This window comes from Naegleria gruberi (genome assembly GCF_000004985.1).
Source record: "Naegleria gruberi genomic scaffold NAEGRscaffold_26, whole genome shotgun sequence".
NCBI lineage: Eukaryota > Heterolobosea > Eutetramitea > Acrasida > Naegleriidae > Naegleria > Naegleria gruberi.
The window spans coordinates 249,904-270,495 of record NW_003163301.1 but is presented as its reverse complement, the minus strand read 5'-3'; the positions used below and the strand labels follow the sequence as shown (position 1 = coordinate 270,495).

At 33.3% G+C, this 20,592-nt stretch overlaps 11 protein-coding genes across 11 annotated transcripts; 5 read left to right on the top strand and 6 right to left on the bottom strand.

The window, feature by feature from the left end:
* Nucleotides 1-1,013: 1,013 nt before the first annotated feature.
* Nucleotides 1,014-1,691, top strand: NAEGRDRAFT_68051 (uncharacterized protein; the record flags this gene model as incomplete). Its single annotated transcript, XM_002676796.1, has 1 exon — nucleotides 1,014-1,691. One exon carries the CDS (start codon nucleotides 1,014-1,016, stop codon nucleotides 1,689-1,691), a length of 678 nt encoding a protein of 225 aa, XP_002676842.1.
* Nucleotides 1,692-1,829: 138 nt separating this feature from the next.
* NAEGRDRAFT_68050 (uncharacterized protein) lies at nucleotides 1,830-2,489 on the bottom strand (the record flags this gene model as incomplete). Its single annotated transcript, XM_002676702.1, has 1 exon — nucleotides 1,830-2,489. One exon carries the CDS (start codon nucleotides 2,487-2,489, stop codon nucleotides 1,830-1,832), a length of 660 nt encoding a protein of 219 aa, XP_002676748.1.
* Nucleotides 2,490-2,709: 220 nt separating this feature from the next.
* NAEGRDRAFT_68049 (uncharacterized protein) lies at nucleotides 2,710-4,229 on the bottom strand (the record flags this gene model as incomplete). The annotated part of the gene is made up of 2 exons (XM_002676701.1): nucleotides 2,710-3,268; nucleotides 3,331-4,229. The coding sequence occupies 2 exons, from the start codon at nucleotides 4,227-4,229 to the stop codon at nucleotides 2,710-2,712; spliced, it is 1,458 nt and encodes a 485-aa protein (XP_002676747.1).
* A 213-nt stretch (nucleotides 4,230-4,442) lies between these two features.
* On the top strand, nucleotides 4,443-5,489 carry NAEGRDRAFT_33847 (uncharacterized protein; the record flags this gene model as incomplete). The annotated part of the gene is made up of 1 exon (XM_002676795.1): nucleotides 4,443-5,489. The coding sequence occupies one exon, from the start codon at nucleotides 4,443-4,445 to the stop codon at nucleotides 5,487-5,489; it is 1,047 nt and encodes a 348-aa protein (XP_002676841.1).
* A 22-nt stretch (nucleotides 5,490-5,511) lies between these two features.
* On the bottom strand, nucleotides 5,512-9,573 carry NAEGRDRAFT_79906 (uncharacterized protein; the record flags this gene model as incomplete). The annotated part of the gene is made up of 4 exons (XM_002676700.1): nucleotides 5,512-7,907; nucleotides 7,951-9,196; nucleotides 9,254-9,351; nucleotides 9,393-9,573. 4 exons carry the CDS (start codon nucleotides 9,571-9,573, stop codon nucleotides 5,512-5,514), a joined length of 3,921 nt encoding a protein of 1,306 aa, XP_002676746.1.
* An 838-nt stretch (nucleotides 9,574-10,411) lies between these two features.
* Nucleotides 10,412-11,992, top strand: NAEGRDRAFT_68047 (uncharacterized protein; the record flags this gene model as incomplete). Its single annotated transcript, XM_002676794.1, has 1 exon — nucleotides 10,412-11,992. The coding sequence occupies one exon, from the start codon at nucleotides 10,412-10,414 to the stop codon at nucleotides 11,990-11,992; it is 1,581 nt and encodes a 526-aa protein (XP_002676840.1).
* A 78-nt stretch (nucleotides 11,993-12,070) lies between these two features.
* Nucleotides 12,071-13,091, top strand: NAEGRDRAFT_68046 (inositol monophosphatase; the record flags this gene model as incomplete). Its single annotated transcript, XM_002676793.1, has 2 exons — nucleotides 12,071-12,308; nucleotides 12,355-13,091. The coding sequence occupies 2 exons, from the start codon at nucleotides 12,071-12,073 to the stop codon at nucleotides 13,089-13,091; spliced, it is 975 nt and encodes a 324-aa protein (XP_002676839.1).
* A 332-nt stretch (nucleotides 13,092-13,423) lies between these two features.
* Nucleotides 13,424-14,707, top strand: NAEGRDRAFT_68045 (uncharacterized protein; the record flags this gene model as incomplete). Its single annotated transcript, XM_002676792.1, has 1 exon — nucleotides 13,424-14,707. The coding sequence occupies one exon, from the start codon at nucleotides 13,424-13,426 to the stop codon at nucleotides 14,705-14,707; it is 1,284 nt and encodes a 427-aa protein (XP_002676838.1).
* A 179-nt stretch (nucleotides 14,708-14,886) lies between these two features.
* NAEGRDRAFT_44574 (uncharacterized protein) lies at nucleotides 14,887-16,020 on the bottom strand (the record flags this gene model as incomplete). The annotated part of the gene is made up of 1 exon (XM_002676699.1): nucleotides 14,887-16,020. One exon carries the CDS (start codon nucleotides 16,018-16,020, stop codon nucleotides 14,887-14,889), a length of 1,134 nt encoding a protein of 377 aa, XP_002676745.1.
* Nucleotides 16,021-16,768: 748 nt separating this feature from the next.
* Nucleotides 16,769-19,168, bottom strand: NAEGRDRAFT_68043 (uncharacterized protein; the record flags this gene model as incomplete). Its single annotated transcript, XM_002676698.1, has 3 exons — nucleotides 16,769-16,855; nucleotides 16,906-17,868; nucleotides 17,915-19,168. The coding sequence occupies 3 exons, from the start codon at nucleotides 19,166-19,168 to the stop codon at nucleotides 16,769-16,771; spliced, it is 2,304 nt and encodes a 767-aa protein (XP_002676744.1).
* Nucleotides 19,169-19,544: 376 nt separating this feature from the next.
* On the bottom strand, nucleotides 19,545-20,138 carry NAEGRDRAFT_68042 (uncharacterized protein; the record flags this gene model as incomplete). The annotated part of the gene is made up of 1 exon (XM_002676697.1): nucleotides 19,545-20,138. One exon carries the CDS (start codon nucleotides 20,136-20,138, stop codon nucleotides 19,545-19,547), a length of 594 nt encoding a protein of 197 aa, XP_002676743.1.
* Nucleotides 20,139-20,592: the final 454 nt, after the last annotated feature.

The window sequence follows — 20,592 nt, the reverse complement described above, 5'->3', positions numbered from 1 at the left end:
ACTTAGCAGTTCTCCACCAACAGGTCAAATCACTATTGAAATGGTTTTGGATCCAAGAGGTACTCTTCAAGAAGAGGAATCAGTTTCTGATAAGAGTAATCTTGCTGTAAATGTTATTGATGATTTGCGGATAGATACTACCGAGCAAGCTGCTCATAAAAAGTACCATCTAGGTATTAAAACCAATAGAAAGAATGCTCAAGATACTATGAAATGTGTTTATAGAGTATTGAAGAAGATGAATCTGAAATGGAAAATTATTGCTGAATATAATTTGAAATGTAAATATAATCACCACGTTGATAAGGATGTTTCTGTTGGATTACAAGTTTTCAAATTACCAGAAGGTGGATACTTGGTAGATTTATTCAGAATTGGAGGAAATGTTTTCCACTTCCATGACACTTGTCAATTATTCCATGACTTGTTTGATATTGAAGATAGAAATGACAATATTGCCGCAAGTACAGGAATTGCCATGGTAACGAATCTTAATAGTTTACCTCAACACTAATTGATTTTTATAAACCCAACAATGCTATCACACATTAAAATTAATTTTTTTGTAAATGTAATTGATTACGATTTATAATAGTCCATTGGATTTTTCATCTTTGAAAACAAAATGACCCACGATGACAAGACCAACAACAGTCAGACAGAAACTAAACTGTCAAAAAGTTCTGATGATACACCTCCTATGAACATTGCAGCACTAGATACTAGTAATGTGAATATCCAACAACAGAAACAACAAATTGCTCACAACAAATTAAAACAATACGAAAGTGATATGACAATGGTTAATTCGGGATGTCTCTATCAATTATTTGCTCCCTTCTTGTTATTATTTGGAATTGTACCTTCACAACAATCTGCAATAGTAGATGTAAAACCACCAACAAGAGACGAAACTTCATCACTATTAATTGGAGGCAATTCCGATTCAGAATGATGATGATGACTATGATCTTTATAATAATCCCTCCACCACACATATTATTGATGATCAAATGGATGAGAGTAGAATTATTCGTCAGGAGAAGACAATTTTAGATCATAAACATGGAGGTTTGTCACATCATGATGAATTGGAATCCTACCTAAATCAATCACTAGAGAATGCAACAACAATTCTGCACAAGGATGAACAAACTGTCTATTCTAAATTCAAAGATACCTCCTATAGGAATATTCATAGGGAGCCAACAGGTTCTGAAACACCTAGACAAACTCAATCAACTGCAACAGCAACTGTTATTAATAATCAAAGTACTTTTGAAACAACACAACAAGACAAATTTATGGAAGTAATGAACCAATTCAATAATGTTAATTTGAATAATAATTTCACAACTTTTCAACCTTTGAAGGAAGAAGTTGACATTCCAATTGTCACTCAACCATCCACCTCAACCAATAATAATACTCCTCAATCTAATAATTTGATTTCCAAACAAGTTGCTCCAAATCAAATCAACAACAGTTCAACTAGCAATAGTGTTTCACAATCAACTATTAAGGAAAAGACTGAAGAACCACTCTCACAAATAACTACACCAACCATCAATCCAATCACTCAAACAAACTACAATGATGACGAGGAAGAGGATGAAGAAGTTAGTTTTGGGCAATTCCAACAACATTACGAAGATGATTCCGAAGATGACATTGAAATAAACTATCAATAAGATTAATCAAAGTTTAAGTAGTCACAACCCAGCTTATTTAATCACAACATCAGTAAGCCATTTCAATGTTAAATATCTTAACAATAAAATAAATTAATTTTAGAATTTTTTGTGTTTATATTTTGGAAGGAAAATGATTTAGTGGGTAGTAGCCTTTGTGGTTTCAGACTTTCTCTTAGCCAAAAGCTTAGCATAAGCCTTCTTTTCGCTCTTGGAAGCAGCAACTCTCTTAATACTTCTCTTGATTTCCTTGGCCTTTCTTCTAATTCTGTCTGGAGTAACCAATCTTTGGACCTTAACACCCTTGAGAACCTTCTTGTTCTTGGCGACCTTTCTTTCACGTTTAATAACGTACTTTCTGACATCATCAGCCTTGGTCAAGTTGAAGAGCTTTCTAATCTTGGAGGCTCTCTTTGGACCGTGGGTTCTTGGTTTAACGGAATCAGTAATACCTGGCAATTCAGCATCACCCTTCTTGACAACAGTCAAACACAAAACTGAGAGATCAGGACCAACAATACAACCTCTGACGGACTTTCTTCTTCTTTCACCGTCTCTACCTCTCCACTTTTGGAAGCCGATAGAACCTCTTTCGAGGAGGAGTCTAACTCTGGTGTTAGCCAAAATACCTTGCTTCATGGCGAAACCAGACTTGTCTTGACCACCAACAATCTTGAAGACGTATCCCTTATATTCAGGACCAATGTTGTCACCTTCAACTTCTTCAGACATCTTTCTGTCAAAGAAGGCTCTCAATTTGATGTCAGCATCTTCTTCAATAACGACCATCTTGGTCATGCCGGTGGAAGGGTCAGAGATCTTGAGCTTCATTTTAATGTATTTTTTTTCAACAAATTTTTTCAGCAATTCGAGTTGAGTACGTCAATATTATTTTACAATAGAAAATTTTGCAGGGTATTTTTGCTTTGAAGGCTTCCTCTCCAATGCTGTCTTAAAGAAAATGCTGCCAAGGGATAAATCACACGGTAACAACAATATTTCTTTCAATGTAAAACAACTATTGTTTTGTCTTCTTTATTGGAGAGGCCCCTTTGTTTTTTAGAAAACTAGTAATACTTGTTTGCCTTCCCTGACTTCCATTGCTTACAGAGTCTGCTTTCCTCTTCTTATTCGTGTTGCTGCTCTGTTGGGAAAATGAGGACAACAAATTTCCTTCTCTCTTCTCTTCTTCATTGACAATTTTACTTGTACCAATAGTAGATGTTTTCGGAGTGGCAAATTTTGGTGGTTCAACAAAGTCAGAAACACTCACTCCCATCCTTTGAAGTTTGAACGGAAGGGAAACTTTTTGCTTGAACATCTTGATGACCAAACTATGAATGTTGGATTCATCCTTCTCCTCATAATTATTCAAATTATTATAAATGTTGGAAGTAATTTTGCAACTGACTGAATGATATGGATCTCTGTAACTTCCATGACAATAACGAAGTGTGAGTTTGGTTGCATATCGATTACTATTCCTCTTCAAATCTCTTTGAATACGAGTAAACAAGTCTCCAGTGATGGTCCGAAGCTTTTGTTCAAAATCCTCATAAGTTTGGATGGTAAGAAATCTTGAGATTAAGAGTAGATGATGGATTAGGAGGTTAAATAATAATAATATAATTCTACATACGTTAATTCAGAACCAATAGATTTTGGAGGACCTTTGGAAACAACTCTATCATATTCTTCATCAAACTTTCCATTGGCAATGTTCAATACCTTGATTGCAGCCTTATCCGAATTGAAACATTTGATAATATTCACATAGGTCTGTGCTCGTAATTGCTTGACTGTACTTATTTGGCATAATTCAGCTAATTTTTGTTTTGTGGTATATCCAACATTGGGAATTATGGAAACATCTTGAGAGTTAATTTCTTCATCAAATGATTCTGAATAGATTAATGCTTGTCCATTTGGTTTTTGTTTTTTAGAGGCAAGTTTGGAGAGAAATTTTGAATGGGCTATTCCAGCACTGATTGTATAACCCAAGCTATTGAATACATTACATCTAATTTCCTCTGCAATTTGAGATCCAATATTAAGATGATTATCCTGTGAATTGACTGATTTGGATACTTTTCTGCCTCTATGATCTTTCACATCAATTCCAAGCTCTGTGGCATTTTCCAATCTCCAATTTACTTCATCAGTCACATTGATATAAGCTTCATCAATTCCACAAACTTCCAATACACAATCTCCATGAAATGAATTAACACACTCTCCAATACATTCATCAAAGATCTTTCTACTTTCTTCTCTGTAAATTTCCATTCTTGCTGGTATTACAATCAATTCTGGACACATTTCAAGGGCTTGCTTTACTCTCGTCATTTTAGGTATTTTATACTTGATTCTACCACAATAGTTGACTGTTGAAATTGTTTGATTTTGTTGAATACCAAGAGGAAGATCTCTATATTTTGGATTTTCAACCTCCTCAACTTGAGCATAAAAACAATCCAAATCAAGATGAATAATCACATATTTTTCATGGCTTTTCATAGGAGTTTTGAGTTGCGACATTTTTTTTGAATTAAAATTCTAATGCCAACTCGAACTCGTAAAATCTAAACTTTAAAAAATACTTTGACATTAAAATCTGCCTAAAGATGAAGAAAGAACCGGAAGCTTTGATGTTGTTGCCTCAAAATAGACAACTTAATGTTCTAAATTGATGTAGATTATCGAACTATCGAACACATCACCGGATAACATTAAAAGAAAGAAAATAAAAAAATGGAAAATTCATATGTGATAGATAATGGAGGTTATTATTGCAGGATTGGGCGATCGGGAGAAGATGATTGTGAATACAAATGTAGATCCATTGTTTCACTTGATGATCATCAAGTAGTTGTGGGTTCTGATCATGGCAATGATGATAATTATGTGAGTCCGATGGAGAGAGGAATTGTTTTAGATTGGGAACGAATGGAAACAGTTTGGAATCATGCTTATCAAGCTGTTAGTTGTAATCCATCAGATTCTGCTGTTTTACTGACTGAAACCATATTAAATCCAAAATCGAATAGAGAAAGAATGGTGGAGGTTCTATTTGAATCGTTTCAAGTTCCCTATACACAATTTGTTTGGGAAGGTTTATTGAACATTTATGCATCTGGGAGAGGAAGTGCTTTGTCTATTATGTGCGGAGATGGTACTTGTCATGCTTTGCCAATTAATGAGGGTTATTTGATGACAAGAGGATTGTATAGAAGTGATTTTGGAGGAAGTGATATCACACTCTATCTTATGAAGTTATTGAAAGAGAGTGGAAAGTTGAATTTCAATAAGAAAATTGTAAATAATATTAAGGAAAAATTGTGTAATTGTAAGGGAGATTCCAGTGATAAGATTTATGATTTACCTGGTGGTGGAACAGTCGAAATTGGTGATGAATCTGTTAGGGCAGCTAATTTATTGTTTGATCCAAGCCCTATTTGTGGAGATGAATTATCTATACCTGATATGATACTAAAATCTGCTCTCAGTGCTGAGATTGACCAAAGATATTTGTTTGTTAACAACACTGTTCTGGGTGGAGGAAGCTCACTAATGGCAGGATTTGATGCAAAATTGCAAGAACAAATGAAAGAAAAATGGGCAATTGCAGCTCCAACACTTAAAAGTAGAGTGATAACACCACCTGATCGTGAAAAGAGTGTATGGATTGGAGGATCAATATTAACTTCATTATCGACATTCCACCAAAAATGGATTTCGCATAAGGATTTCTCAGATTTTGGCCCTTCCATAGTTTACAGAAAGTTAAGTGCATCTTAGAAAGATAATAATAACAGTATATTTATTTTCTCTTTCTGGTTGCTCTCTTCTTTCTTGGTTTATCTTCGTAATCGTCATCGCTATCATCCATTTCAGCCTCTTCATCACTGCTTTCTTGCTTCTTTTTTCTTCTGGTGCTTCTTCTCTTTGGTTTTTCTTCTTCTTCCTCTTCCTCTTCACTGGATTTCTTTTTCTTTTTTCTTGGGGCTGGTTTCTTTGGTTTTGGTTTTTCTTTCTTCTCTTCTTTTACCTCAAAGAATCTGGCATAGGTTACCTTTTCTTGATCATCTAGGAGATCTTTAACAGTTTCACCATTATTATTCTTAATGGAAAGGTCTGTTGCCTTGAAAAAGGTTTCAACACAGTTTCCTGATTCTAGTGCATAAAAGGCTGCAGTTCTACCTTCATTATCTTGAATATTAAACACATCTTCTCTATCAATTGAGGAAAGATATTTGACCAAATCATTAATCATATCACATTTGCATGAATAATTATCAGAATAGTAATTATGAGTAGAATCTTCACAAATAATGTGGAGGCAAGTTTTCCCTGTAGCTTCACACTTAGTAGTCAGCCAAGAAATTAAAATGTCTTGACTCAGCTCTGAATGTACAAGAATATTCTTCTTCTTTCTACCAGTTGTATCCTCAAGTGCAAGATATAAAAAGAGATAAATTAAACCTTTCAAATAACATATATCAAAGAGACTGAGATAGTATTCCTTTGGCTCTGGTGAATTGAGGGCTTGTGTCTTGGACCAAGCAGTCTTGGCTTCAAATAGGGCTGATCCTAAAATGCTTTCCCAATTATTACTGTAATGTTGATAAGCTGGGGTTTCATCTTTTCTCTCTTTGTTTACAGTAATTTGGAAACGTGTACTAAACATCTTAAACCTCTCTTCAGGAGTCAAACCATTAAAGTGGTTTGCTATTAAATCGGCAATGCTTAATTGAGAAGTCTTATCCTCCATGTATCTATTTTTTCCTTCTACAATACATCCAATGAGTATTTGTAAAATCTCTTCCTTTGTAAAGTCATTCATGTAATCTAATGAGTTGGCAATAGTTTGATAACAGAATTCAAAATTATTTGATTCGAATGCTAATCTGAAATGTTTCGTTGTCCATTCTATTGGATTGGATTGACTTTTAGTCTTGCGCACAAAGATATTTCCAACAGTAAATAGTCCTCTCTTTGCTAGTTCATCTAAAACTGATGTACCATTTTTGAATGGCTCGTTGGTGAGAGTATCTAATACATGGATAGAGTTGGCTTGAGAGAAAACTTGCTCAATTTGTCTGAGAAAATGGTCTGCTCCCATAATTGTTGCGAGTTGGACAACATTAATATTGCCAAAAACTTCATCTTCATATCTGTAGGATGCAAGGTTTGTTGCAATATCTGTAAATTTTGTTGGTCTATACCACCAAGCTCCTGATGTGGTATCAATTGTTACGCCCAAAATACCTTCAAGATATTGCCAATTTACAGCAGATGAACTAGATATGATTGTGTAAAAGAGTGCATCGATTTTCTTGTTTGGAATGTCAATAATGTTTTCTAGTAATTTTGCAGGAATGAGGGGGTCATCAGAGTGGAAAGTTTGATGAAGTTCAGTTTGTCTATTGGATCTAAAGTTTTTCCACATTGATAATAAATACAAAAGTGGTGAGATGAGGGTACCTTTCACAGTGCATGGCTTGATAAGAATATCTTCAAAATCATCAAAACGTTTAAAGATTTTTCTTAATGTTTCCAAGGTTGAAGAGCTAATGGAGTGTAGAAGTTGCATCAAAAATATAGGTCTGTTGAGTTCAAGATTATCCTTTTCATAATATGTTCCAGATAATTCTGAAAGAGCTTCATTTAGATTACATCCTCTAGAGAGAAGACTTTCTATCAAATCGAGAGTTGAAATATTACTGGAGGAAGAGCTACCAAAATAGTAAAATGAATTATTCGCTTCGTCTGGTTGGAATCTCTCTATTACATTGGTCAGTAAAGATTTGTTGTTAAACTGTTTAGTCAATGTTTCTTCTGAAATTGCATTCATAATTGCTGTAAAATCTATATCTGATCGCCAACCATTTTCTAAATAGTAGAATAGTGGAATATTTCCACTTTCATCAATAGCATTAGCGTCAACTCCGTGAGTAATCAATTTGTTAACAATACCAGTATTTTTTGATATGATAATAAATTTGTGAAGTAAGTTTTGATTCTTATCAAATTTCAAATCATTGATTGGTAAACCAAATTTTGTGTAAACTTTACCAAATGCATCAATTGCAGAAAAAATATCATTATTCCTGATATTATTTTCAATTTCAATTCTTTTGATTAAACGTTCTAAAGGGTTAAAACCCTTATTATTTTTCATTTGAATAAAGTCTACTGGTAATGCATCAATAAGAGCTATTAAGAGTTAGAATAGTCAAATAATTAAAAATAAACATACATGGAGAGCATGGATGAATATGAATGAGATTGTTACCTGTTGTTGGACAAACAAACTTGATATCACAACCAATCTTGATTAAGGTTGCAATTACATCCTCATTAATTTCGTATTCATTACTACATGTGATGTATAAATGTAAAATATTTACATTTTTTTCATCTCCATTCAAAAATCCTTTAGAATTACCTAATGTGACAAGTGATGGATTACGAGTACATAAGAATTCAATAATTTGTGGTAATTGTCTGGATACATTGTTCTGAATTAACCATAATAATGGGTTGATTTCTGCATCAAAAACTAGTGGAAAATTAGCCTGTTCAAATAACATTTTAAATACTTGGAGATTGGATACACCAGATAAGATTTGAGAAATAAAATCCCAATCGTATGATGTAATATCTGTTGGAGAGATTAGAGTTTTGAAAAATTGCTTTTCATACATGTAATCAGCAATTTCTTCATTGGTAATATAAATACTATTTGAACCTGTGGTAAGCTCTGGAGAGCCATATCCTCTTTCTACATGCTTTACATTTTCTTCTAAAATAAAGTCAATCAATGCCTTGCTATACAGATTTTCTGGCAATGATAGAACATTCAATCTCTTGAGAGAGAAGTGTTGCTCCTTTACAAGATACTTAAATAAAGAAATTACATTCTCAGGAATAAGTGAATTTGATAATGTAATAAGAGATGAGTTGTCATCTTTTACCATGACAAGGGATGAAGTAAATTGCGTCAAATATCTATTATAAGTAATGTTTTGAATATTTGTAATATCTTGTCTATAAGTGAGAGGAATTTCAGCAGGATTATAGCTAACATCCAAAGTAAGTGGGGAAACATAAAATATCTCCATAGTTTGTAACTTGTGGAAAAGTTTCAAGATATTATTAGGAACACGAACAGTGGCACCAATAGCAGGAACAATTAACTTTTCAATGTTAGGAAATAAAATTGCTAAGAATCTAATACAGTCATTGTTTCTTCTAGTGGTACAATTTGAATCATACCACGGAAACTTGTATCTCACTAATTCATAATCAATATCATTTCTTTGAACCAAGTCAAGTTCTTTTACATTTTGACAAATAACAGTATCAAAATCGTCCAACCATTGTTGCGAAATACTTCTAATATTTAAAAAGTATGGGAATGGAGGTACATATTCAAGTATCATGTGTAGAATATGTCTTGGTAAATAACAATCAAATTTTGGCAAATAGAAAAATCCTTGTTCCTATCAGAAATCAATCAAAAGATATTAATTCTTCGTCACTCACAGATAACAACTTACCCAATCCATTCTTTTAGCTTTTTTACTTCTGGCATCCAATAAACGTTTAGTATTGATATTGGCAGATTCACCTTCATCAACCATTTCATCATTTTTTCCTCTTCAACATTTTGTGAATCTCCGACTACTTCTTTAATACGTTCCTCTGTTGTCTTTTTTAATTTCTTTTTAGGAACACGTGATGGTGCCTTTACTTTTGGTTTTTCTTCCTCATCAGATGTAACATATTCATCAAGATCTTCCTCAGCATCAGTCGATGAATAATCTACATATTTAGTGGATCGCTTTTTACCTGATGATCTTGTTCTTCTTGGAGGCATCTTTTTGTACAATAATTGTATGGATAAATTGAATAAATTAAACTCTTTGATCAATAAAACTTGTTGATCAAAATATTATGTTTTCCAAATGAATGAACAACAACAATCGGCGAAACTACAGAAGATGATGTGTTCGCTTTTTTTACCAATATTTTTGCACATTGATAGTTGATGATAGCACTTGTTTGATTTTCTAGCGTTTTATTGAAAATGTAAAAGAACAAAAGTTTTGGTTCATTCACCTAAGAATTCGAGTTCTGTCAAAATACAGATGTTTTTTTTGGGAGTGTTCAGAGGGTAAGTTATCAAATGATTGAAATTAATGTCAAATAACCTGTGGTGGTAGCATTTCCATATCTTTCAGTCACACTAACATTACCACACAAATTCCAAATATGATAACAGCCAGAGATATTGTAAAACTGAAAAGAACTCCTCTAAGAATTTTGAATTTCTTTCTTAGTGCTATTGTAGACCAATTAAGAGGCAATTCATGTAAGCATATTAATACTGGAACAAACAGAAAGGGCCAATAAAATAGAATATAATATCTTTCCAATAATAATATTAATTTTAATGCAATGGGATAATATTGTGGAAGTAATTAATGTTGTGTTGATTTGAAGATCATCTAGAAGGTGTCTTCTTGTGTTTCATCTTTGAAAGGCTTGAATGAGATAATACTCACAAAGCATTTGAAGCATGACCACACAATGAACCATCAGTATCTGAAAAAAACAAGCATTGGAATTGAATTTTGAAATGATTCAACAGAACAATAATTTATTGTTGTTCCAGTGTCTACTCGATTCCACCAAAACAACAAAAACTAAAAAAAATGACGCCACACAAAAATAATTCACTCACCACCACTTCAAATACAAATTCATTGCAACCGCTTTCTCATCGGCATTTTGCTTGCTTACGAGACACTGTCAATCGGAAACCAGCTTTGATGAGAGAGAAATTAGGATCTTCCATGAGTCTGTCTTGTTTTAAGAAAAAGATTGACAAAAAATCCATTAGTCATTTAAGTATTGCAAGTGATGATTTGTTATTTTATGATCCTCTTTCCTTGAGCCCAATTAAACCATCATCACATCAGCAAAGGTGGGATGAATCTGTTATTGTGAATGATGATTATTTTGAAAGAGGATTGAAAGAAATAATGGATAGTGTAAGGGATTTTGATGAAAACAAACGAATTATGAAGCTCCATGCTGAGCTAGATAGACAAATTGAGGAGCTGGATAAAAAATCAAAAACGGTTCTTACTAAAGACGAAAAGAAAGAAATCATGTCAAAATATTTTGGATCTGAATTAATAGATGATTTGAATCTTTCAGAAAATACAATTAGTTATGGAGATCATTGTGAGAAAATGAGGAAGGATTGTTTGGAAAAGGACATTACAAAATATTTTCTCGTAGATATAGATCTCTTAACATCTAACAATCTATCGAAGGAGGATATTAAGACATTGAATGAATCAAAAATCGATAACATTCCATCTATGAAGCATTTACTCCAAAAATTTGCAATCTCTTACAATTTTGAGGGTAGGGTTGAGCAATTTCAATATTATAATCTGCCTCAACATGTAATAACATCTATTGCTTTCAATATGGAGAAATGTTTGGATTTTATTTCATCTAAAATTGATGATTTAACAGAGGAAGAGCTATTCGAAGCAACTGTATTTCTATTACGTACCTACTTTTCAATCAAAGTACTTTCCTTCAAGACTGAATACAACATGAATATTGTAGATCCTTTAAGCTTTGGGAAAATATTACCACTAATCCATAATTTATTAGAAAGAATGGAAAGAGAATTTCCAACACAAGAAAAAGTAATTGCTACACTTTGTCAAATATTCAAATATGATGATTTTGACACAAGCAGTATTTCAACAATCATCACCTCAGTCTTGACACCAACATTCTCACAATTTGTATCAACCTTGTCGTGGACTCATCACTCACTACTTGTAAATAAGCTATTCAAGAGATTACTCTTACCCATCCTCACTAGAGTCATTGACAATCCAATGAATGTTTCTCAAATTGTACATAATTCCAATGAAAAGATTGAGGCTGAACTAATTTTAAAAACTATCCAATTCGCACAGGAGAAACTTAGTCAATTTGAACATTTTTCAGATGTTGGTTGCTATGATTGCATTCATCTATTGTACAATATTTATTATTTACTAACAGCTTGCTTTTCACACAGAAACTACAATGGCCGCCCTCTCTTCTCAAATAACAGAAAGCTAGCTAATGAATGTAGATCCATCTTTCCTAAAATGGCTGGAACAATGAGGAGATTGAGTGAAATTCAGTATCAATCATTGGTTTCAAATAGATTAGAAGTTTTCATTACTGGACTTTTCCCTCCCTCCGATAATATCATTTAAGTAAATTAAGAATGGTCAGATATGAAGATTCAAATTCAATAATTAAAACTTATTAAATTATAATAAATAACAAAAAAAATGCCATCATCAAACGAGGAAGAAGTTGTTGCCTTTACTCCAGAGGAAATTCCATCAAGAGATATCTATGAAAAGATCGTCAAGGAATTGGCATCTGGATTAGGATCGGAATATGATGAAACACTTGAAAAATGTCTGATCATGGCCTATCAAGCCGGATTGTTAGCTAATAAGTTTTGTATTGATCGTAAGAATAGTGCTAGTTTGGATATTGAAATTAAAAAAGATGATTCACCAGGTTTGTTTATTTTCCATGTTCTTGGGAATTGAAAGTTTCGTTTTAGTAACTATTGTTGATAAAAAGGTCAATTTGTTTTTAATTGGAGAATTGGAAAAGCATTTCTTAACAGAAAATTCATCAGATATTAGAATTATTGGTGAAGAAGGTGTGAGTTCTAGAAACACAGATGCCACAAAGGATTTATCAGAAGGTCTTGTATTTTATGTTGACCCAATTGATGGAACTAGAGATTTTATTGCAAATACTGGTGAATGGGCTGTAATGATTGGATTATGTAAGGATGGTAAACCAGTGATGGGATGTGTTTATTGTGCTCCTCAAGATGAAATGTACTTTGCAGTCAAGGGTTATGGAGCTTATGTTATTAAAGATAAGAAGGAAAAGTCAACCATTTCAATGAATCAATTCACACCAGAAACTGTAAAGCAAGCTAAATGTTTAATTTCCAAATCAAATTATGATAAGCCAACTGAAAATATTTTGAATGAATTGGGTGTTGACCAAAGAGTTCCATGTGGAAGTTTTGGAAGAAAAGTTGCTTTACTTGCAAGTGGAGTTGGAGATTTATATTTCAATTTCAGTTGTAAGAGTAGTTATTGGGATTCTGCAGCTCCTACTGCACTTTTGGATGAATCTGGTGGTTGTTTATTAAGAAAGAATGGTCAACCAGTTTTCTTCGATGGAACTAGAACTGGTAATGATTATATCATGTTTTGTTGCCCATCATCTGTTGCTTCATTACTCCAACCAGTTGTTGCTAAGCATGTTTCAATTGACTAGATTCCTAATTTAATTATTTTTATTAAATTTATTTTATTATTAAAAAAAATGAAATGAAAGATCAAATACAATCATCGCCATCTACAAGGAAGCCTTTAATTTTCAATGGCAATCAAGATGTTCAAAAGAAGAGAGAAAGATTGGAAAGAATTATTCATCAATTAATTCCCGAAATGAAGAAGCAGAATAATTCAACATCAATTATTGATTCATCGATGGAATTTTATAAAAGACAATTTAATTTTCCAGCAGTGATGAGCAGCAGTTATGATGAACAGGCAAAGACTGATCCGAAATTATTTGGAAAATTATTAAAATCAACACAAGAGATGATGAAAGAGTGTTTGGAAAATTTGAAGGATAATAATTCAATGGAAAATGTGAATGAATCTAATGTTGGAAACAATCAAAGAGTGTCATTTGGTCCATTTTCTCTACTGTTTGATTATTATGGACTCTATTTACCAATGCCACTCGATTTGGCAAAGGAAAGAAATGCTTTTCAACGTTCAATATTTGATTTGAAAATTCCAATGATTGTTAAATCAGACGATGAAATACCAAAACAACAAATTATTAATGATTTGAGATTTTTGAATTTCAATTTTGATGGTACCAATAGAGGATATGTTATTAATAGTTATAGACATCTTCTGGAAGGAGAATACATACAATGTTTAGAGGGAATAGCTTTGCTGACGAGAAATGATGTTTCTTCATTTGGAAGAGATTATTTACTTTATTATATGAAAAGTTTGTGTTATTTTCTACTCGAAGATTATGTAGAAGCTCTCAATAATTGTGAAGAATGTATTAATTTAATGATGAATAAGGAGAAAAAAGGATTTTTGGAATCACTGAATGGATCAAGTACGAATTCATCTATTAGAATGCAACCAGTATTACTCTATGTTTGGATATTGTATAAGATGTTTGAGTTTTCACATGCAGAGATGGTATTAACAATGTGCACTGAGGAAATATTTCCATTCAATGCAGAATCTCACTTCAACATGGCCCAATTTCTTGTTGGAGTACATGGCAGAAAGGCCTCACCAGAAATTGTAGAAAAAATTGGAAACCATCTCAGAAAGTCGTTGGAATTGTACATGAATATGGGAATTTCCATTTCAAATAGCCAAACTCCAAAGAATACCCACATGGATTATTACCCACAAAACATGTACAATTCAATTTTCAAATACTTTAATTTCTATTTACACTTCCTCAATGTTTATAATTTAGCAAATGAAGGGAGACAATTAATTTCTCTATTTCTACACTTTACTAATGACTTATTGATCAAATTCAAGGTAGCAATCAAGATAGACTTGACGGAAGAGATTGCTCAATATCACAATTATGAATCTTTTTTTCCCATAGTAAGACATCCTATTGAGTTGGCATATATGCTAGTTTCTGCAGCTAGATTTTTCGCCAATACAAACAAGGAAAAAGCTGGTCAACTTTACAAAGTAGCAAGTGATTTAGAATTGGTGAGCTACAAGGAATTCAATAGCCCTGAATTTTGTCTTTCTTTCCACTGCAAAACTTGTGGTTGTTTGGAACTATTTTCCATAGCTAAAGAATACAAACAATTTTTAAAGCAAGTTTAACCTTATTTGGGTTTTATTTTACTACTAGCGTTAAATTAAATAAATAAATCCTAGCAATTTGGGCTGACTCTGTATGAATGTGATTGGCAAAAATGATGAATCAATTGGATTCATCACGTTAGTATCATTCACCAAGTGTCTCTCGTTATTAAAACCTCAACAAAATCGAGGTGAATGAACTAATTAGTACATCCAATTGTTCTGGATGTTGGAAGTGGTGATGTCACAGTTTCATCCTTCACTATTGGGTTTGGAGATGTGTTACTGTATTGGACAAATTGTTTGAGTTCTTCATAAAGGAATTTACGCACAGATTCTGTTTTCATAGATTCATCAAATCTATAGTCAAACTTAGAATTACACACTATTTCTTCATCACTCATGTATTGTTCTCTAATACACGAAAGGTAAGGATGTTGAAGAGCTTGTTCAGCTGTGATTCTTCTATCTGGGTCAAATTCTAACATCTTGGACAGCAGGTCAAGAGCTTCTGGAGAGGCGTTAGGGAAATATGTTTTCCAGTCTGGTCTTTGTTTGACTGGTAGCGACTTGAAATACTTGACAGCTTTGAAAGAACCTTTAACTGCACTTTCTTCTGGTGTACCAAGTAATTCAAGTTGTTTGTCTAATACATCGAGAGCAGAAGAACCTTGGAATAAAACTTTACCTGAAGCGAGCATTTCACCCATAATACAACCAATACCCCAAATATCCATTGGTTTCATTCCATATTCATAACCAAGAATAACTTCAGGAGACCTGTACCACATTGAGGCAACATCGTTAGTAGAAATTTTAGAGTCAATATCAACTCCTCTCGATAAACCAAAGTCGCAGTAGGCAATTCTGAAAACCTCATTGACCAAAATATTCTGAGGTTTGATATCTCTGTGAGCAATACCAGAGCTGTGGATAAAGGCCAACCCTTTCAACATATGATACAAAAAGTAAATGGTGTTAATTTCAGTAAATGCTTGATTACTCTTTAAAACGTCTCTAACAGTACAATCCATCAACTCAGTTATAATGAACAAATCCTTCAGTTCATTTTCAGATCTTGGAACAACCAAGTCCTTCAATTGAACAATATTCTCATGTCCATGAACACTATTGTAGTGTTTTAGAATTTTCAACTCTCTAACAATACGTTTTTGATAGTCCTTGTTTTTTTGGAAAATATTGGAAATCTTCTTGATGGCAACTCGTTCATTAGTCCTCGTATCAAGAGCACTAGCAACAACTCCATACGATCCTCTACCAATAATCTTTTCCAATTTATAATATTCCGGTATATCAAATGTTTCTCCTTCCATAATTTGTTGTCTCATTTTGATGTTTTATGATAAACGTTTATCCTAAAATCCTTTTACTTCCAATTTGTTGTATAATGGAAAATCCGTTGAATGATGAAATTAGCCAATAATAAATTATTCACGCAAAGTAATCGTAAAATTAGAGTCGCAGTACTTGTCTAGAAGAAAACCGTTGTAGAAAATTTACGTTGGTTTTCTAGGTGTTTTTTTTTTGATTTTATTTTTAGACGGAATTTGAGCACAAATCCTTTTGAGCAGCGAAGACGTCAAATTTATGCTGGAGAATCACTTTAACGACTTGTCATCGAAATGGCTACCGAAAAAGCCAAATCACGGAGTAATAAAAGATTCATAGAACAGAAGAGGCAAGACAGGAAGAAGTTGCCTTTGAGCAATAAAAGGAAGGGTATTTTTTCATACACAATTGATAAAAATAGAAATAAGGTAATAGGTTATACAACTACAGATGTTGATTAATTATGTTGTGAAGGTGTTGTATAAAATTGTGAAATGCTTTGAAGAGAGTTGGATATTGATAAATACTCAGTTTGTTTTTAAGGAAGTTTAGATGATGAGTATTTTTTTGAGGTTGGTTCTTTAAATATACTAAACCTTATTGTGATGGGAAGAGTTGAAGAGAGTGAATTATTTAATGTTAATATTGCAAGGTGTTTTTACAAGTGAAACTCTTTATGAAAGAAGATGGTTTACAATAAGATATTTTGTGTTAATAATTTTAATATTCTTCTTAGAGTGACGAGTAACGAAGTTTCTTCTTTTGTTCCAAAGCAGCAGCTTGTTTCTTGGCAAAATCTTGTAAGGCCAAATAATCAATCTTGGCTGTTCTATTGAGAGGCATATCCATTCCAGGAGGTAGAAGAAAACATAGGAAGGTCTCTTATAAGCAGCAATATCCTTACATGCTTCTATAATTTCCTTCTCATTCAAAATTAAATCGAACCAACGTTCTGGATCTGTTGTGTGTTGTTTGGCAAGCTCAACAAGGTCTTTCTTCAATTCAACGACAGCAACAACAGCTTCAGAATAAATTTCATGCTCCACACCAACAACACCAACTCTTAAAACAGCGCTTTCATCTTTTTGTTCCTCAAATCTTGACTTTACCATATCCCAAAGCTTTCCATTCTTCAAACTTTGAGGAGCTCCCAATAATTTAAAGTGTTGTTCCAAATGTTCTTCAACTTCACCTGGGAAGACTTGATATCCTTTTGGCTTGATGATGAATTTTCTTCTGGAAGCAAAATGAAGACCTGTTGAATCATATGAACCAATATCACCAGTATATAAAAGGAGATTATAATAATTAACTGGGTGGGTTTGGTTGACAATTCCTGATTTGTTTGTTCCATTCAAATTTCCATCAATTGGATCATAATTCAAAATCTTTGAATAATCCAATTTAGCTGCTGTATCCAAATCTATTGGAATGATAGTTTCACCTGTTGTCTTGGAATCATTCAAATAACCAAGGAAGATTTGAGGTCCATTATGACAAATTTCACCTACTTCTCCTGGCTTTTTTTCTTCTCCTGCAATTAAGAAGACTTTGCCTGTTCTTGGACAAGTGACTTTTCTTGGAGGATCACGAATTGAAATTGGGCAGAAAGGAGCATCAAATCCAATACTTAGAGACATTTGATCAACAGAAATACCAACTGGAGTATATGTACAAAAACCAGCTGTTTCAGTAAGTCCCAATCCTGAACCAATATATGGAGCCATAGCTTGCATTTTATGCAAGAATGGCTTAGTAACAGCTTGACCACCATAAATTGCCATTCCCAAGCTTGAAATGTCATATTTTTTATAGTTAGGTAAAGCCCATTCCTAATAGAGTTAGATTTTGTTCATTGAACATTTTAAAAAAACTTACCATTGAGAAAAGGGCTGGAATTTGTCCAATAAGGTTACATTTGTACTTTTGAACTGCATCAAGGGATTTTTCTGGTTCAAAAACGTGAATAATAACCAATTGACCACCTCCATAGATGGCTGTCAAAACTTGTTCAGTGAGACAACCAACATGTGATGGAGGAAGGTTGCACAAGTTGACCAATTTGTGTGGATTAGGGAAGATACCTGTAAATGCAATTTTGGTAGCCAAATTTTGCATTAAAATACCTTCATGACAAAGAATAGCGGCCTTTGAAACACCAGTTGATCCAGTTGTGAAAATAATGAGATTTGGTGTACGACGTGTGCATTGTGCTTCCATTGAAGCGACTGTTGATACTAAAGAGGATGGAAGGATCATTCCAAGTGACAGTTCCTTAATTCTGTTCATAATATACACACTCTTGGCATCAGACAAAAAGTCAGTAACACTAACAGCACGTGGCATGATAAATTCCTTTTCCTTTTGGAATTGAATCCAATGTGGAATTTTTGAAACAAATCTATCCATTACTTGGTCAATGATAGGACGGAAATCATGAATTGGAGTTTTACCCAAAAAGACAAACATTTTAACCTTTCCATTTCCCTTTGTATCATTTGGTGTAATGCCTAATAATTTATCCAAAGAAACACAAATTTCACTATCTTTCAAACGTAAATCGAGTGGAACAACAATGACTCCCAATCTCCAACAAGCATACATAAAATACAAATGTTCCTTCAATAGAGGAAGATGAGTAACAACGATATCTCCCTTTTTAAAGGATCCCAAAGATAACATTTTGGCAGCAATAGCTCTACTACTGAGCTGAAGCTGAGACCAAGTAACATCTTCTCCAGTATTATATTCACGAATGGCAATATCATTTGGTCTTTGATTAGCGTGCAAATCCACACAATCAAACAATCTAGAAAGACCATTACCGTAAGGATTTAAAATATGCTTATTATATTCATCCATTAACTGTTTACGAATATCAGGATCGGCAAAACTTAATTGTTTTGAATTGCTTGTGTGATTCATCTCCAAAACATTACTATTGTTTTTCAACAAGTCTTGATGAATGAAAATCTCAGAGCCAGATGATGAATTACCCATCCTATCGGAGTACTTTAAATATCCAGCATGGTCATAATGATCCAATCCTCCCAATAAGTTCATATTGGTCAAATGTTTTTCGATCAATTCTTGTTCATGGAATGGAAGCTTGTTCAATTCACTGTTGACCATTTTCTTCTCTAGAATGATGATGACGTAGTGTGGAGTGAGAGGTTAGTTGTTTTTTTTTTGAGGAAGGATAAAGAATACAGCCAGTTTTTGGTGAAGTGTCGCAATAACATTGACAACAAAACTTGAACTCGTTGTGCTTATTGTACTTTTAATTCGTGGACATGTCGGTCATTTAGAGAGAGTTTTTATTGCTTTCCTATTTTCCATGATTCTCTATCAAAGATAATAAACCATGTCTTGATTGGTGAAATTAATTTACAGTAGATAACTGGTAACTATGTCCTGCCTTTTTATTCAGTGTAAAAACGTATTAAGAAAACCTTTAAAACAATTGTACAAGTAATTTCATGAATTTATTTTACAATAGTATGATGGTTTAGTGTTCAACATTTACAGGAGCTTCATCGACAGGAGAGATTGATCCTTCAAGATGCTCAACGCTGAAGACATTGGCATAGAGACCAGCAAGATAGAATTTACCTTCTTGAGTTGTGTTGAGGAATGGTAAAATATTCTTAATATAAGGATAAACTGATTTCCAATAGAATTTAGGATAGGAGTTTCTCAAATCACCTGGGCATTTGTAACCAAGCTTGATTGCTGTTCCTGTTTCTGCAAATTCATAATAGAGAGCTGCAATTTTTTGTAAATAACGAGGTTCTGATAATTGACCAATTAAATCAGCTGCTCTAACAATACCTGGATACCCATTAGAATCTTTTGGATCTTCTCCAATTGGAACTGGGAATCTAGTGAGCTCAATATTCTTTTGAATAACTGATACCTTAATCAGAGAATGTCCACTAAATCTTTCCTCAACAAATAATTTGCCTCTATCGACATGATAAGGGGTTAATGAAGCATCAGTTGAGCCTGATATTACAGTTACTGTTTCTTCTCCTTTTCCAGTAGCAAATATTCCTTGTTCAATGTTATCCTTTTTACAAACTCCTCTAACATATCCTGTCATAATAATATTGATTTGTTATTGTCATCAAATATTTAAATATAAAACCTACCAATATCGTGACACAAGAGACTGATGATACAATGAAGCCAATCTTCTGATGACACTCCTCCTTCTTTAATATGTTTACCTATGATGATATTAGCCTCCGAAATAATCTCTAGCCACACAACTTACCTCTCAAAATCTCCTGACCAACCAAAGTGACATGAATTGTATGTTCAACATTATGATACAAAGCATCACTATTAGAAATAATATCCAATGCCATATTAGCAGCCCAACAAATAATTTCCTGTGGGAGAAGATGATGATTAGATTATATTTGAATATTTGACACTTACTTTGTAGTTTGAATTCAAGCCTCCGTAGGTTTTTTCATAGCCTTTCTTCAACTCTTCGGTGAACTTGTCCAAGAGCAAGGTCGTAACGTTGAACCCCATGATGATTTCGATCT